The following is a 17258-nucleotide window of genomic DNA, read 5'->3' on the forward strand; positions in this document are numbered from 1 at the left end:
TCTTTTCATTTCTTATACTCTCTCTTAATTTGTGACTGTCGGATCGACTGAATTAAAAAAGATCAAAGAATAAAAATTAACAAGAGACATGTGAGAAGTAAAAAAAAGTGTAAGAATAGCAACTGTTATTGAACATTTTAGTTTAGGTAATTCGTATATAACGCACAAATATCACGCTTGACAAAAGTACGACCAGCCAACAAAGTAGAAAGAATGAACGCATTTTTACACGTGGTTTTGCGTAAAAGCGGATAATTCAGTAAGATACCAGAAACCAATGGGATGGTTATGAGGTGCAAGATTACAGGGACTTGTGTGCACAATTTGCTCGTTATTAAGCAGCCCGGGGAAAAAAGAAACAAGAATTTTGATTTCAAGCAATTGATAAACTAACGGGCAAGGGGATTTACAGGCAAATTGACTGACCCACACAATGAGGGTGTCAGCATCTTTAACTTGTTTGTTTTAATGAGATCTCACGAGACGGATCCAGCCTTCAGCTTATTCGATTTCTGTTTGACAAAGAACGCCGATAGCACACTTTTGCTGCGAACAGGGACACGCACTGTGTCCCGTCTTGGGTTCTCAAATGACCTGAACGCCGTCATTGGTTTCGAACCATCTACTGCTTCCTGCAAGGAAAATAACTTCTCATCAGCTTTCAAATTTTTTATCTTCTGTAATACGGAGATCAGAACTTGGAGGACATGATCGCTCTACCCTGTGTCCAGCACCCAATGTTTGCTTAACCCCGCCAGAATTAGGTAATCCACTTGGTTGCTGAAGCTGAATTGCCAAGGATTTAGAGGCACTCCCTTCTTCATTTTCTGCATTCATATTAGTCGAAGCATAAACAACTATCGTTTCTCTAGTAAAACTTATCTATTCGCAGCTAGGTGATATGATGACGTAACCATCCAATTCAACATACCTACAAGCTGGAAAACACCAGCAGTGTTTACAGAAATTTTTGTGTCTTCAATGCTGCACAAAGGTAAATATCCCAAAACATTTAAGCTTTCTTAGAAGTATCAGACGCGCTAGATAACCAACAAAAACAAGTTTGTACCAAGCACAGCGAAACCATATGCAAGATTCTTGTTTCTTATAGGAATTACCTAGTCTGAGCCTGTGGAGTCCCCTTCAAGGTTGATTTCGTTTCTGAAGCTAAATGCCAAGAAAGAGTTTTTGATGCAGCAGCGCCTAAATGTTACACATTGTTGAAACGCCAAACTCATTACTTGTGCACAATAAGAACTTGTAAAATCAAATGCCATAAACTAGAAAAGCTTAATCGCCCAATGAAAAGTGGACTCATAAGTCATAAGCAAGCGTCCAACGGAACGTGACATACTTGAAAACTGAAGATGTGCTCTTGCTTGATAAGGATGTTGACTAAAATGTACCTTCTTATTCATGGAATCTAGCAAGGAGAGAAATGGAAATAAATGTAAAAAATCTCATTACAAACAGGGCAACTCTAACAAGAAGTTGACAATATTGTGTCTTACTTGGTAAAATGTAGTGCTTGTGATGTCTCGGAATGAATGCCAACAACTGATGCTGCCTCGACCCTTCTTTATCCATGTATGTTTGGCATGTAAGAAGTTTCTAGATTGAGAAATGAAGTTTGTTAAGCTAAACTCTATCTATTTGATACCCTCTCTATTCTAGCGTGCAGAAATTTGAAACTCACCTGATTTAGGCAAGTAACTTTCAGATCCATGGTTGAGACGTCTGAGGTTTGCTGATCAAGAAGGTCAGTTAACTTGTAAGCCACAGTGCCAAGGTGATCAACGGCATTAACAAGGGCCCGTACAGCATAATCTTTCAGGTTGTCCAGTACCCTGATGCATAAATTGAAAATCAATGCCAGCAAGCAATGGAGCATAGAATTCCTGGTAAAACTGAGAATCAAACAAGCGACGATAAAAGCATCCAGATGTGTATGACATGCTGGAGCATTCCTTCTCAGAAACTTGCAACCAGTAAAACAAATATCCTTACATTTGTTTCTGTTCGCTATGAAGATAGGATTTTTCGCAATATTCCGCAGCAGAATAAAGCTGAGGCCTTAAGTTCTTGAGTTCCTGAGATAAACATAGCAAACAGACTATGAGGATCCAACCATTACAAAAATGCCCTATTTTTCTCTTCAAACCGCATAACGGTATCATTTCAAACGAAGTTCTTAACACAAACCCTCGGAAGTAGGAACAAAAAAAGGCTTCACGCTACATCCATTGGTCTACATAAACCCAGTACAGCTACATAGTGCCCAATTCAGAGAATTTAAATAGCATTACCAATGCAACAGTAGCTACCATAAAGAACTTAACTTCCTTAACAAATGCTTGGCATTAACAGCTCAAAATTCATTGCTAATCATTATTCTCGAAAACATAACACACCCAAAAGATTTTTAACTTTCAAGCTAAATAATCCGAAACCCCACAAATTCAATCAACCAATTCATAAGATGCAACAAACCAATCAATTTGAAACGAAATCAACTTCAGATCCAGTCCCAAGATCCAACCTGCAGGGCCTTGACGAAGCTCTTGCTGCGCTCCATGGAGACCTCGTCGAAGGTCATCGCCGGGTTGCCCGGTTGGTGCTGCTCCAGCTCCATTTCTAACCGAACCAACGATCAAAATTACTGCAAATTGCAGGAAGACGATGCAATTAAATATGTAATTACAGCTGCGGTTAGATTGGGGGGGTTAGGTTTTGGTGGGAGTGAGAGTGTGGTTGAAGCAACGCCGAGAGGTGGTGGGTGTTTTTCTAAATTATTGGATTAATTTAATTTTAAATTTAATTTGGAGTTAAACGGAAGGGAAATTTGCAGCGTATTTATTGCTGAGGAGCGAGAGAGTTAGTGCGCTGCACATGTAACGGAAAATGGCAGTTGGAAGAATGCTGGCTCGAAAATTTAATTAACGGCAAGAGATCTGTCGTTTTCTGAGGTAGGTTTGTACGCTGCGAGGGGCATGTGATTCGTTTCTTCTTTTCTTTTCCTTTTTAATTTTTCAAGTTTAGTGAAACTATAAGTAATTTGACAATAAAGTATTTCAGTATTGGTTTGGTTTCACAAAAAACGCTTCTAGATCTTCAAAAGTTCTTACAAAAGATAATTGTTGATTTTTTAAATGACGATGTCAATATTGCTTGGCAGTATGGTTTGACACCGACAAGCTTACTAAGTGCTCGACTAAATAGCTCACAGATAGATTTCGACAAAATTTGTCTGAACTTTTACACTAGTACTCCTTTTGATATTTTCCTGAATCCGTTATGAATGCTGTATTGTTAGGCAGAATCTTGAAGTTGACAAAACCTTAAACTCATTAAGATTATGCAATGACGGTTTGCATTGGGCGTTATGTAGCAATGATTTGAATTGGGATCCAAGGCAAAACTACAGGCAATTGGCGGTTCAACATTATGCAATTCTCCCTTACAATTTTTGTTTAATGATACTTATTCATGACTTGCTACGGAAGATAACTAGTAGGAGTGGGCTCCGAAAATCAAAAAAGAAAAGAATCGAGCAGAAAACTGAAAATAAAACGATTGAAACCCAAACTAAACAGTATTAGTTCTGTTTTGGTTTGGTGGTTCAAAAACCGAACCCTATAAATTAATATTTTTTCAATTTATTTTCGAAGTTTTTTTTTTAATCAAATAATAGTTATTATTAGATACGAATCGAAATGTTTACATCAGACACCAGAACATTAAACAACCACTCAGGCTCAAACTCATCCCAAGAATGCACACCCCACCCCTCCCCCCGCACACGAGTAACATAAGATGCCATAAGATGCGCAGCCTCCTTACAGGCACAAGAAGTGTAAAGAAACTCAATAGAACATAAACGTTGCCTAATAGTATTAAGGTCTGGTTTGGTACCGATGTGATTCTGAAAAAAGCTGGTATCAAAAAAAGCTGGGAGCTGTTTTTGTGTTTGGTAAACATTCAGCTTCAGCTTTTTTTCACAGTTTTGGGTGAAAAAAAGCCAAAAACAAGAAGCTGCAAAACCCAGCTTTGAAAAACCGGCTTTTTTTCACATTTGTTTTACATAAAAGTTTATCAAACACTATAATACTGTTTTTTTTTTTCAAAAGCACTTTTACAAAAAAATTTACCAAACACTCTGCTGCTTTATTTCACAGCTGCTTATTCTCACAGCACAGCAAAAACAACTTTTTTTCAAAGCACAGCAATACCAAACCAGCCCTAATATCTTCCATGGTGGCCTCAGGTTGCAGCTTTCCATGAATCATATCAACAAGGACCTTGGAAACAGTTTCCAAATGAACATAACCAAATCCCACCATTATAGCCATCCTAAGTGCTTCCGCTTCCGCCATGATGCTCAAACCACATAGAACCTTCCCCAAACCGCCCGCACCTTTGAAAATACCCGCAAAATCTCTCGCTACCCACCCATATCCACCCACACTAGTACTATTACACCAGGCTCCATCACAATTTAAATTTTATTATTCCAAATGGCGGTTTTATCCACCCATTCGAAAATCGTCCCTCGCCCAAACTGCCAGGGACTTTGCACGGCAGTAGATCCTCATCACTTCCCACAATCTCCTCCCATTGTTGCTGAAGTAACTGCATTGCACCATTAGGTTCTACCACAATCTTCTCAAACACCACACTATTACGACACTTCCATATTCTCCATAAACCACACACCACCCAACACATAAGCGCACAAGCCTCCTCCATCTTACCATACTTTGCAGACAACCAAATCCAACATTGCATAAAATCATCGCCCACCACCATGGTCACGTCTAATTGGAGCGGAGAACCAAACCAAAAGACACAAGCAAAGGAGCATTTAAAAAAGATATGTACATGTGTTTCCTCCTCACAATCACAAAAGGGACAACTAGTACTTAAACGAATCCCTCTCCATTGCAGGTTGGTATGGACATCAAGTATATTCCGACATCCTCTCCATATAAGGTGGCGGAGCTTGGGAGGAACCTTCAAACTCCAAAGAGCCCTCCATACCGAATCCATATTATTATCCCTACTGGATTGCCCCACCCCCTTCTGTCCAAGTTCTCTATTCCTATTCATCTCTTGGGCTACCAAATATCCTGATTTCACCAAATAGACTCCATTTCGAGTATAGTGCCAAATGACACGATCAGAACACCCAAACTGGCTTAACAACATACTCAAAATGATATGTGCTTCGTCTACATTAAAACACCTCTTGACGACCTCATGTTTACATGTTCCTCCAATAAACACCATATCGGCAACCATCCTAGGCATCTCCGGAGGTCTTGAAACAGGTCGAAATGTTCTTGGTGTGGGCAATCAAGGATCCTCAACAACCTGAATATTTCTCCTATCACCAACCCTCCATCGTATACCAGACTTCAAAATTTTCCTCCCTTGTAAAATTCCCTTCTATCCCCATGAAGTTCCTTGTCCCATTGATGCTTCAAGAAACGATGAATTAGGGTAATACTTAGCCTTAAGAACTTTAGCCAAAAGCGACTTCGAGTTGCATATCAGGTGCCATCCCACCTTAGCCAACATTGCTAAATTAAAGTCAATAATCTCCTCAAAGCCAAGACCTCCAGAAGCCTTTCTATTCACCATTTTTTTCCAAGCAAGCCAATGGACACCCTTTTTCATCTTCTGATCCCTCCACCAAAATCTTGCTATAATTTGTTCAATTTCCTTTGCCAATTGAATAGGCAATTGAAAACATGACATGGTATAAATAGGTAAAGCCACCGCAACACTCTTAATAAGCACCTCCTTACTGGCTACTGACAAAAACTGTTCTGCCCAACCATTGATTCTTTCATCCAATTTATTTCGTACTTCTTCAAACACCTTTGTCTTCGAAGCCCCACAATCTAATTGTATACCTAAATATTTTCCAAAGCCTTCCTTGTGTGTAATCCCCAAAATGTGCGACCCACACTAAAATGGACCAAACTCTTATCCAAATTAATGAACTGGCCAGAACCCACAACATACCTTTGGAGCAAACATTTAATATTATAAACCTCGATCTCTGTAGCTCTACAAAATAAAGCAGAGTCATCTCCCAAAAATACATGGTATATGGGCTCAGCAAGAGAGGTCACGGTCATGTTGAAAGCCTTATTTCCTATATTTTTTTTAGGCTATGAATTCGGATTTGCTATGATAAAATACTTTTAATGGGTTTTTTTTTTTTCTTTCAAATAAACGATATTATATATGCTAAAAGGTAGATAATAAACTTACAGTTAATGTATTATATTATCGTAACGACGGTAAAGTCCCGGCAGAAGAATAAAACCCGCGGCAAGTCAAAAGGAAAGGCGTCGCACGTGTGTGCCCAACAACCAATCACATATTTTAGTTATTTTAATTAACCGATAATTCCAATTTATCCAAAACAAAACATAATATTATCCAAACAGATTTTCCTTTCCCTCTCCAGCCAATAAAATCCCCAAACCAAATTTTACAAATTTTCTCGAGAAAATGGCTTTTTCTTGCCTTTTTCTGAGCCCCAAATTCTCCGACTGAAAATCTGAAATCTCCCAATGGTACTTCTCATTCCTTCGCCGGAAATATCCAGAGTTTTCTGCAACCCTAATCCCAATCCCAAAAGCTTTAAAATCTCGACGAACATTGATAAATTTGGGTTTGGTTCTAGGGTTAGGGTTTCGTCCAAGGTTAGGGATTGTACGGTTAGGGTTTCGGAATTCGACCAGAACGTGAGGCTGTACGGACATTTTTCGGCTCCTGTGAAGCGAGGAGGTTCGAAGCCGAGCAAAGAAGAGGAAAAGAAGCAGGATTACTATGTGAATATGGGGTATGCGATTCGGACTCTGAGAGAGGAATTTCCTCAGCTGTTTTACAGAGAGCTCAGCTTCGACATTTACAGGTTTCGTCTTTGTTCTTCTCTGTGTTTTCAATATTTTGCAATTACTCTTTGTTTGGTTGCTGAGAAATGTAGGGAGATTGAAAGAAAGTTGATGAATTTTATGTTCTTTATTATTTTGGTTTAGATTGAATTTGAGAACTTTGTCAATTGATCAATTTAAAATGTTTGATTTCGTTGTTTTTCGAACCTTCAGTTTGGTTGCCAAGAAAGTTCAAAAAAGAAAAGAAGAATTAGTTCGTGGGGAGTTTTGGGTAAACCAAAAATTTAAATGCTTTCGGTACTTTGGGACCTCAGAGTATGAATATAAGAAACCTTTGCTACAAATTTGCAATTGTGAACTCGAAATTCGTTGTCTTTTCTTTTACCTAGTCATTATGTTACCCCCAATTGAGGGTCAAGTCTAACTGAAGATTTGAACATGAAACTATATGTTCATCATTATAGTTCCGTAACATCAGTTCTGTTTGGATTGACAGTGTATATTGATAGTTGCTTTCATCTGCTCATTAGAGCTTTAGTTTGGGATCATTAGTTAACACTAAATGTATATCAGTCTGTATGCTTTGAACTTGCAATTTTGGCCCATATGACTGACAAATTTGGTCCTAAACGGGGCTCATGTACGCCCTGGTTAATAACTTTAATAGGGTTTGGCTATAAGACTGTCAATAGATTAGGGAGTGCATTCATGACGAAGCCTCCATGGTGAGGTATATGCAAACTGAAACAAGATTGTTGGAATATTGGGTTATGTGTTGTCGTATGCTTGAGATTGCCAGTACTTTTTGAGGGTTTGCAAATCTTTAGAGTGTTCTGTTGAAAAATGTGCATGTGTTGTCCTCATAAAAGCTTCTGTACATTACATTTGGCTTTCTTTAAAAAGATGCTAATGATTGTTCTGTGTTCTGTATAGGGATGATATCACTTTCAAAGATCCAATGAATACCTTTATGGGCATTGAGAATTATAAGTCTATATATTGGGCACTGCGTTTCCATGGTCAAATATTTTTCAGGGCCTTGTGGGTTGATGTCATTAGCGTATGGCAGCCCATGGACAATGTAATCATGGTTCGCTGGACCATCCATGGCATTCCACGAGTCCCTTGGGATAGTCGTGGTCGATTTGATGGAACCTCTGAGTACAAACTTGACAAGCAAGGGAAGATCTTTGAGCATCGGGTTGATAACATTGCTCTCAATTCTCCACCACCAAAGTTTCAAGTGCTGACCGTAGCGGATATAATGCAATCTCTCGGATGCCCCTCAACCCCAAGGCCAACATATTTCAAAATTTCATCTTCTTCGTCTTCAAAGAGAACTTGATGATGCTTTAAGATGTCCCAAAATTTTGGCGTATGCCGTGATATGGCCTATACTTGAGTACATATTGAGCTAGGGCTTGGCAACTACTTAATGGTAAAAGGTTGGCTCGGATTGCAAGGGTGTTGCCCTAGTCGACACCGGCACTGCCAGACTTTGGTTGATGAACTAGCATTTCCGAATAGATTGTACTAATCTGTTTAAAAACTACTCGTTCTGAGTGAAAGTAGTATATTGTACAACCCCCTTGTATATTCTGTATAGTATGAGATGATTATGGATTCCGTAGAATTTCTCTCATTGTAATATCGTATCGTAGATAAAACTGAGCACCAGTGAAAAACTGGCATGAGCAAATGACACTGTTTTGGAATATATATGTGACCAAAAGTAGTTGTTTCAAGAAGGGCTCATTTGTGGAGGTGTTCTAGTTTGAGAGGCACTTCAGTGAGACTTACCACCGCGTGGTGTTACAGTCCTTTTATATTATAATATGTTGGCCACTCATATTATAATAGGTTGATTAATTCGGTGTTGGTAAACAAAAGATATAACTCATTCCGTACAAATCTATTCTGTACAAGTAAACACGTTATACTATTATAACACAAGCTACTCATATTATAACAGGTCGATTAGTAATACTTTTTGTTTTTTTTTTTTTTTTGTGTTTTTTTGAAAGGATCGATTAGTAATACTTACGTGGTAGTACAACGATCACACTCAAACTATTTTGCCTAGTTATTACACTAGTTTCGAATCATTATTAGTCCTTTCTCTAACCACCATATGACACTTAGATGTGTCATTAATGTTGATAAAGTTGGGGTATGGTTTGTGAAAATGAATTCACTAAGGGTATGTATACGAGTCTTTGCATCCGTGCATCGGACTTTATTACTCGGCCAATGTAAAATTATTCGGTTTTTACTTTTAATATTTCAAACGGTCCGATTTAGACTCGATTCGTGTAAAACCATGTCCAAGACTGAGTCCATATTTGTTATGTGTGGGTAACCTAGACCAGACCATTTAATGGTTATTTTAGCACTTGTTATTTTATTAGCAGTCAACAATGAAGTCCATAATCCATAATTTCATACCTAATCTAACACTAAGAAGTAAAATATCAATCAAATTTATGAAGTTTTGATTTTCTTTAGAAGATTTGTTGGTATTGTCTTTTGTTAGACATAATTCTTTCGTAACAGAAATACATCAAAAGTATTTTATGTTGTTGTCTTGTTATACGACATACAATTGAAAACAAATTTGTTATACCCGTAAGAACTAGAACATTTAAAACGAATCCAAATGAATCAATTCTACTTACAAAAATACGTAATTGCAAACCAGTTCAGACTAATTTATTGAAAACAAAGTCGAGTTTGGATCCACCAAAGTGGACCGTCGAGGTAGCATATAGCATCTCACATCCTGCCCAAGTGAATTTGAAATTTTTTGTGTGGTGGCTATGTTGACATACAGGCTTATAAATAAATATCTGACCTTAATTCCACTGTGCAAACCACCCACCAACCCCTTCGAGAAATATTTTTGGTGGGATATATGAGTAGTTACAGAGAATTCTCATGGGATGACACTCTTGGCTAAATGAATGTGGCGAAGCATTTCATCAGCAAACCAAAAAAACATATAGTTGGAGAATGTTAAAATTACGTATCACAATCATCTTTTATGATAAAACTTCATACCAATCAATAGTATGGAAAAGTAGTTATTTTCTCATGGCAAGCGCGATCTCCACGCAATATAGTTGTATCAAGTGGTACAAGAAAGAAAAGACATGTCTCTTTCCTCCTACATGCCTCCAAAATTGAGAAATGTATAGAAAATCTGGAAGTAATCTAACAATTGAAGAGTCAATAAGAAGGCAAAAAAACTCCTTCAAACAATGCAAGTCCTGAAACGAAAACCATCACATCCAAGTGCGTAAAATTCACGTTTGTAGTTGTCCACAAAAACATGAGAGCGAGTGAGTAAATGTAAATTGGAAAACAAATAATGTGATCCAAACAGCAATACTCTCTAACGAAAAAGAGTATAGAACAATTCATTCATGGATTCCCTCCGCTCATAATCTTAGATTCTCATTTTGCTAAACCCTAAATATGGCAAGGGCGGTTTTGTAGTTAACGTGACTTGCCAAACACGTTTTCCCACTACTTAACATATGGTACGGTTCGAAATGTTACTATATTCTGCAAAAAAACCACACGAAGTTTCCAATATTTTTAACAAGTTAACTATATAACAATTTTTTATCAAACACTTGTATGCTTAAACGTCCACGCATTCAGTACACATGCATGTGCAAAATAAACGAAACAACGTAGAAAAGGTCAAAAAATGAAGACATGGTCCTTAACAATAATAATGTTATGATGTCCTTGCTTGCAAAGAAAAATTCCATTTTGTCCTTAAAAAATTCGAGGTTAAAAGCAACATTTTAAATTGGAATCATTAGGTAGAACCAACTATGGATGAAACTATCAAAAATGTACGTCCTATTTTTGTAACAAATAATTACTCTCTTTTCTAATAATATACTTTTGACAAATATGGATAAAATTAATTTTAGCTTATCCGACATATTCTTATGGGTGGTTAATCGTATATTCATGATTAGAGTTTGACACTCGCTTCTATTTTATCATTAGAAAAGTTTGGTGCTCATGAGAAATAACAAAATGAACTAATTAAGTGCCTCCTAATTTTGGATTTTTTTGGTTAAATACAATTTTGCATACATGAGTTGAGGATTACGAGTCTATGATTGATGACCGCTTATATTTTTGTCTTGTCAAGAATATGAGACTCACATTAAAGTTAATACCAATCATTTCGTTAGCGGTAAGTAATCCATGTGTAACAAAATTTTGAAAAAAAAAAGAAAAATTGATTATTTATATTTTATACCCCTAATTTTTATCTTTAGATATTTTATTTTTTGTCGGCACACTGGACACCCATGTAATTTACAATATTCCTAAATTATCCGTATCTAAAAAACAGAGAAAAAAAAGTATACAGGCATCTCAATCATAAATCCAACTGTATCACTTCCCCAACCGACAAAAGGTTCTCAACCATAAATCCAACCCTATCACTTCACCCACCCACGAAAGGTTTGATTCATTTCCACCCCAAAAGGTTTGATTCATTTCGATTCAAGTTCTCTCTCTCTCTCTCTCTCTCTCTCCAAAAAAAAAAAAAAAAAAAACCCAAAAAAAAAGGCCCCCAAAAAAGGTTTGATTCATTTCGATTCAAGTTTGAGAACCATACGGAACCGAACCGCAAAAATTAGTTTAATTCAAAGTCGCGGAAAGATTAAAATGATTGATGAATTACTTTTATTAATTTCAAATCTCAAAATAAAAATGATGAGTTATATAAATCTAAAAACCTATTTTAACCAAAAATCCTTTAAATATATTCTTAGCCGAATAACTTGTATTCGCACCTCTATAACCCTCTATACAAGGAAATAAAAAACAATAATAAAAAGACAACTTTAACAAAAAAACTCCCGATACTATTCACTTTAATGAAAAACCATCTTTTTATACTAAAAAGTTAATCATGATACTATTTATTTTATCATTTATTTTGTTTTTATCGTTAAAACTCAAAGTTCTTGAACTATTTTTTTATTAGTTTTCTTTAATAAAAATCTATATAGATATTCTTCCGTTGAAAAGGAATCTTAAAGTTGGTTTGCTTTACAGCCGCAGGCGCCCGCCCCGCGGTTTGCTTTACAGCCACAGGCGCCCGCCCCCCTCCACAAAACAAGTCGTGGTGCGCTCTAAACAAAGCCATCGGTTGTCTTTTCACGCCACGCGTGTGCATGTGAGCCGCGAGCCTGATGCGTGTATTTCCAAATTGATCAATCACATAAAATTCAGCATATAATTTGGTAGTGTTTATTTTTACTTATAAGTAAGAAGTTTTAAATTTGAATCTTGTAAATGACAAGTTCGATACCAAATTAAATCACACATTGTATGACTTAGCTGAACTTCTCATCTTCTTAATATAAGATATATCGTTGTACTAAAAAAAAAAACTATAAAATTAATGCAAATAAATAAATAAACATGACTTGAAGACAGCTGCTAGTCCTAAGATTCTGTATGCAAGTAGGAAATTTCAGTTTTTGATGAATGGCTAGTTGAATACTAATTTATAACTAGTGTAACTTTTAGCATAAATTTCATTTTCTTAGTCTTTGTCACCAAAAAAAATAAAAATAAAAAAAAATTAGAAAAAATATCTCGGTAACTATTAGTATACTATTAAGTTTTAAAGGTGGGCGCGGATCGGCTTGGCATAAAAAAATATAATCAAACCAACTAGCATTCAACAATTGATTTTAGTTCGGTTTGATCAATATCACTATTGAAACATAACAAAACCAAGTTATTATAATTGGTTTAGTTCGGTTTGATTCGGTCATTTTAAGCCTAATCCCCACACATTAATAAAAAATGTACAACATTTCAAGACATGTAGAAAATTACATGTCGCACATTCCAATCCGATTAAAAGATTAAGTTTTCTGAACATAAAAATTTCATCAAGTTAACTAATACTAAGTTTCAATCATATAAAATCTCATGTTAACATACAATTTATTTGTTATGATCTCACATAAGCCTAAAATACAAACAAATCTTGTAATTATTAGTAGTCATTTCAACTTATAATATGTAAACACTTACTGTACATGTATAATTAGACATCCAATAACCTATAGTATGTTGAAATGTAGCCACTTAGTATTACGGTCTAGTGGTGTGCCTTTTCATTGGTAAGTGAGAGGTCTTAAGTTTGATTCTTGCCGAGGTAAATTTGAACTATATTATTGCTAGAATATTGTGAGACTTATCCCAGTCTCCCACCCCCTTAGTGTAGATAATATCGTTTGTTAAAAAAAAAAATGTTGAAATGTAAAATAAATAAAATTATAATTAAAAGATATATAGTCAATTCAATTTGATTTTGATCGGTTTCAAAAGTATCAAAATCGAACCAAACCAACATAAAATCGGTGCGGGTTGATTTTTAAATTGTTTTACCTTTTCTTAGTGAAAACCAAACCTAACTGACCAAAACGATTTGGATTGGTCAATTTGGACAGTTCGCTCAATTTGATGTCCACCCCAACCATCAAATGAGGTAAATTCATTAATAAACAAACGATACATACAACTCACATTCAATGAAATAAACATTTTAGTTGACGTAATATATACACATTGATTTTATCAAATAACACACTAATGTGGTGAAAAAATGTGATCATATTCTTCTGAATAAGGGGTGTGCTATCCACATATCCCTTTTTACTTCTCACACACCCCCTTGTTAATTTTTATCATTTGATCTTCTTTAATTCAATTGATCCGACGACTATAAATTAAAAAGGTATATTTGAAGAAAAAAAAAAAGTACATGAATAGCACACTAACCCTATTTTGCACCGCTAGAGCCTGGAATCACGTGACTATCACCTGCACTAGGTTTATTTAAAATGCGGTGTTACATAATGATTTGCTTAGGATTTGGTTTTAAAAAGTGGACGCTGGACCGCGTTCCTCGCTGCAAGCAACAAAACTCATCCTCTCAACTTCCCCTGTTTCCATATAAATCTGATTCCAAATATGATTTTTGGTAGAAATAAGAAAAAAAATCACATTGCAACCCAAAAACAAATCCAAAGAAAACCCAGAGAAATTGAGAGATAAGAAAGGAGTTTGAAAACAGATCCAAAAAACCCAAATCAAATCTGAGATTATCCCAACGTCCTACCGGGTTCGTTTTTTTTTTTTGTTCCAAAGAAAAAAACTGACCCATGAACACAGGGATTTTCTCGGTTTGATTTGTGTGTGGAAAGAAAAAATTGTTTACCGTTCATCTTTTTTTGTGAAATTGTTGTTGGGTTTTTATTGTTGTTCAAAAAATGGAGGTGGAGAAGAAGTATATTTCTGTAGAGGAGTTGAAGAAGCACAACAAGCCTGGAGATTTATGGATCTCTATCCAGGGCAAGGTCTATAATGTCTCCGATTGGGCGAAGGATCACCCCGGCGGCGATACCATTCTGTACAATCTGGGTGGCCTGGATGTTACAGACGCGTTCATCGCTTACCATCCCGGCACTGCATGGCAGTACCTTAAGAAATTCTCCACCGGAATTTATCTCAAAGATTTCGAGGTCTCCGAAGTGTCGAAAGATTACAGAAGAATGGCAACAGAGTTTTCAAAGGCGGGTTTGTTCGAGAAGAAGGGGCACGGCGCTCTGTGCTCGATCACCATCATTTCAATCATGTTCTGCCTCTCCGTGTACGGAGTTTTGAAATCCGACAGCGTTTTGGTGCATTTGATGAGCGGGATGCTTCTGGGGATGTTGTGGATAGAGGGAGCTTACGTCGGACATGATTGTGGGCATTACCAGGTAATGCCAAGCCAACTGTGCAACAACATTGCCCAGATTGTTGCCGGTAATTGCCTCACCGGAATCAGCATTGCCTGGTGGAAGTGGACTCATAATGCCCACCACATTGCCTGCAACAGCCTCGATTACGATCCGGATCTCCAGCACATTCCGGTTTTCGCAGTCTCCACCAAGTTTTTCAATTCGATCACCTCGATTTTTTACGGAAGAGTTTTGACATTTGATCCTCTGGCTAGGTTTTTGGTCAGCTACCAGCACTTTACATATTATCCGGTTATGATGGTGGGGAGGGTTAATTTGTTCATCCAGACATTCTTGCTCTTGTGTTCGAGGCGGGATGTCCCAAACAGAGGATTGAACATCATGGGAATCCTAGTTTTCTGGACATGGTTTCCTCTCCTCGTTTCGTGTTTGCCCAACTGGAGTGAGAGGGTTATGTTTGTGCTGGCAGCATTTGCAGTGACATCGCTCCAGCACATCCAATTCACATTGAATCATTTCTCCGGCGACACCTATCTCGGAGCCCCCAATGGCAATGACTGGTTCGAGAAGCAAGCCGCGGGGACTGTCGATATCTCCTGCTCAACTAAGATGGATTGGTTCTTCGGCGGGCTGCAGTTCCAGCTCGAACATCATTTGTTTCCGCGAATGCCTCGCGGACAACTGAGGAAGATTGCTCCTACTGTGAAGGAGTTGTGCAAGAAGCACAATTTGCCATACAGGAGCTTGTCCTTCTGGGAGGCCAATAAGGCCACACTCAGGACTCTAAGGACTGCTGCCCTCCAGGCTAGAGACCTGTCGAATCCAGTCCCGAAGAACTTGGTCTGGGAAGCTTTGAACACTCATGGCTGAGACCTCTTGAAGAGCATGTCAATATATACATATACACACACACACACACACGCACACACACACACGCACACACACACTGCCCCACACCACACACAATGGTTTGTTTACATTTTGCCCTTTTTTTTTTACTAAGTTTGGGGCATCTAGCTAGGACGAAGAAGCAGATGGGTTTTGTCGATTGCGGATTTGGTATCATTTTTCATTTGGCATTTCTCTTCTGCATTATATGATTTCGGTATGTATTCTGTCTCTGAACTTGCAGTAGAAAAGGGGATTTAACTGTCCATTTTCTGAGTTTTTATTTGGTACAAAATTATAGAAGTGCATCTCTCTGAGACTCTTTCCGTTTGATTTGGTTAAGCCTTTTGTAAGACTTGCAGATCAAAGTTTGATGAAAGGCAATTTCTTTACAAGTTATTTATGTGTTTTCTTGTTCATTCCGTTCTTTCACCAGTTTAGAAATTTTCTGTGCCTGCGGCTTTTACCGATAATAATGTTTGATAACACGCCAAAACAGAGTATTCATTCCACATGATATAGACACTTATCGATGCGATATTGGCGCCATTCATCTCTGTAGGGTGTATATTCAAGGGCAGGGGAATGCCATTATAGCCCTTTGTTTTGGGGACTAACGAGAGTAATTAGTATTTAGAGTAACACCTCCCTCTGAGAGAGATTTTCAGACTTTTCAATGTTACAACAGTATACTGTCGCTGTGACATCTCGAATTCAAAGTCTTTAATGAATTAAAGAAAAGCGGATGCGATTTGTACCACCAAAGATTTTATTCGTTCTCTAGGCCACAATTTATGCAGGCAATCTTGCTTTCATGCTCTGAGGTAGAGAAACTTTCTTGAGCGAAAGACAAAACAACCAAAAGTGGACTTTTAGGCTTTTAGCTACTGTAAAAAGCTACGTTTTAAAGCATCTCTAAACATTAAAGATTAAAAAAAATGATATTTGATGACTTACGTGTTAGGAAAAATTAATAAAAATGGTTTGAAAACTTTGAGTTTTAACGAAAATGACAAAATAAAGGGTAAAGTGAATAATATCAAGATTGACTTTTTAATGTAAAAATATGGTTTTTCGTTAAAGTGAACAGTACCATAAGCTTTTCGTTAAAGTTCCATTTAAAATTTTGTACAATTTTTTACTCCACCAGATTTGTTAAATAACAAATTCAGTATATAATTTGTTTCATCTCTTTGTGGAGTCCAATTATTGAGACAACAAATCAAATACTTGAAACACAAAACAACATTTATTATATATTTCATCACATCTACTAAAATTAAATGAATTTGACATTAAAGGCTTTGCCTTCAATTCACTCGACGCCACGTAAGAAACTGAAGGCTCGGTTCAAGACAATTTGTTGTCATTTTTTACTATTATATGTCTGTGTGATAGTTTTAACATCTTCAAAGCTCTGCAAATCCCTTGATTCGTTTAATCAGTTTATTAAGAAGTTTGACAAAAAAAATGGGTTTATTAAGAAGAAAATAGATTTTCGTTTTATAAAAAAATGGAGAAGCTAGTGAACAAGAAGCACTTGTGGCGTGGTGGTATCATGGTACCGTCCCACGGTACTGAGCAAGGTCCGATTCCCTGGATGCCCATATCCCTCTTCAAGTCTTAAGTTATGTTCCTTGTTTCTCACATTGTTCTCATACCT

At 37.0% G+C, this 17258-nt stretch overlaps 3 protein-coding genes across 3 annotated transcripts; 2 read left to right on the forward strand and 1 right to left on the reverse strand.

Annotated features, from left to right (window-relative positions):
- Positions 1–348: 348 nt before the first annotated feature.
- Positions 349–2905, reverse strand: LOC103965867 (protein ABIL1). Its single transcript, XM_009378957.3, has 9 exons — positions 2540–2905; positions 2008–2090; positions 1697–1847; positions 1512–1611; positions 1355–1423; positions 1119–1203; positions 932–984; positions 721–827; positions 349–632 (listed from the first exon to the last, which is right to left on the reverse strand). Exons 1-9 carry the CDS (start codon positions 2630–2632, stop codon positions 477–479), a joined length of 897 nt encoding a protein of 298 aa, XP_009377232.2. The 5' UTR covers positions 2633–2905; the 3' UTR covers positions 349–476.
- Positions 2906–6584: 3679 nt separating this feature from the next.
- On the forward strand, positions 6585–8625 carry LOC103965864. Its single transcript, XM_009378954.3, has 2 exons — positions 6585–6928; positions 7842–8625. Exons 1-2 carry the CDS (start codon positions 6585–6587, stop codon positions 8251–8253), a joined length of 756 nt encoding a protein of 251 aa, XP_009377229.2. The 3' UTR covers positions 8254–8625.
- A 5198-nt stretch (positions 8626–13823) lies between these two features.
- Positions 13824–15863, forward strand: LOC103931106 (delta(8)-fatty-acid desaturase 1-like). The gene has a single exon (XM_009340516.3). It carries the CDS (start codon positions 14234–14236, stop codon positions 15575–15577), a length of 1344 nt encoding a protein of 447 aa, XP_009338791.2. The 5' UTR covers positions 13824–14233; the 3' UTR covers positions 15578–15863.
- Positions 15864–17258: the final 1395 nt, after the last annotated feature.

The sequence above is a fragment of a genome, unplaced genomic scaffold, assembly GCF_019419815.1.
Source record: "Pyrus x bretschneideri cultivar Hongxiangsu unplaced genomic scaffold, Pyrus_bretschneideri_v1 Contig40, whole genome shotgun sequence".
Taxonomy (NCBI): Eukaryota; Viridiplantae; Streptophyta; class Magnoliopsida; order Rosales; family Rosaceae; genus Pyrus; species Pyrus x bretschneideri.

What these genes read in the sequence shown, in the direction of transcription:
- LOC103965864 (XM_009378954.3), top strand. Translation starts at nt 6,585, where the DNA reads ATGGTACTTCTCATTCCTTCGCCGGAAATATCCAGAGTTTTCTGCAAC. An exon ending in CTCAGCTTCGACATTTACAG is followed by an intron (nt 6,929 to 7,841) that starts GTTTCGTCTTTG and finishes TGTTCTGTATAG; the next exon opens with GGATGATATCACTTTCAAAG.
- LOC103965867 (XM_009378957.3), bottom strand. Translation starts at nt 2,632, where the DNA reads ATGGAGCTGGAGCAGCACCAACCGGGCAACCCGGCGATGACCTTCGAC. An exon ending in GCTTCGTCAAGGCCCTGCAG is followed by an intron (nt 2,091 to 2,539) that starts GTTGGATCTTGG and finishes TGTTTATCTCAG; the next exon opens with GAACTCAAGAACTTAAGGCC. An exon ending in AGCACATCTTCAGTTTTCAA is followed by an intron (nt 1,204 to 1,354) that starts GTATGTCACGTT and finishes TGTAACATTTAG; the next exon opens with GCGCTGCTGCATCAAAAACT.
- LOC103931106 (XM_009340516.3), top strand. Translation starts at nt 14,234, where the DNA reads ATGGAGGTGGAGAAGAAGTATATTTCTGTAGAGGAGTTGAAGAAGCAC.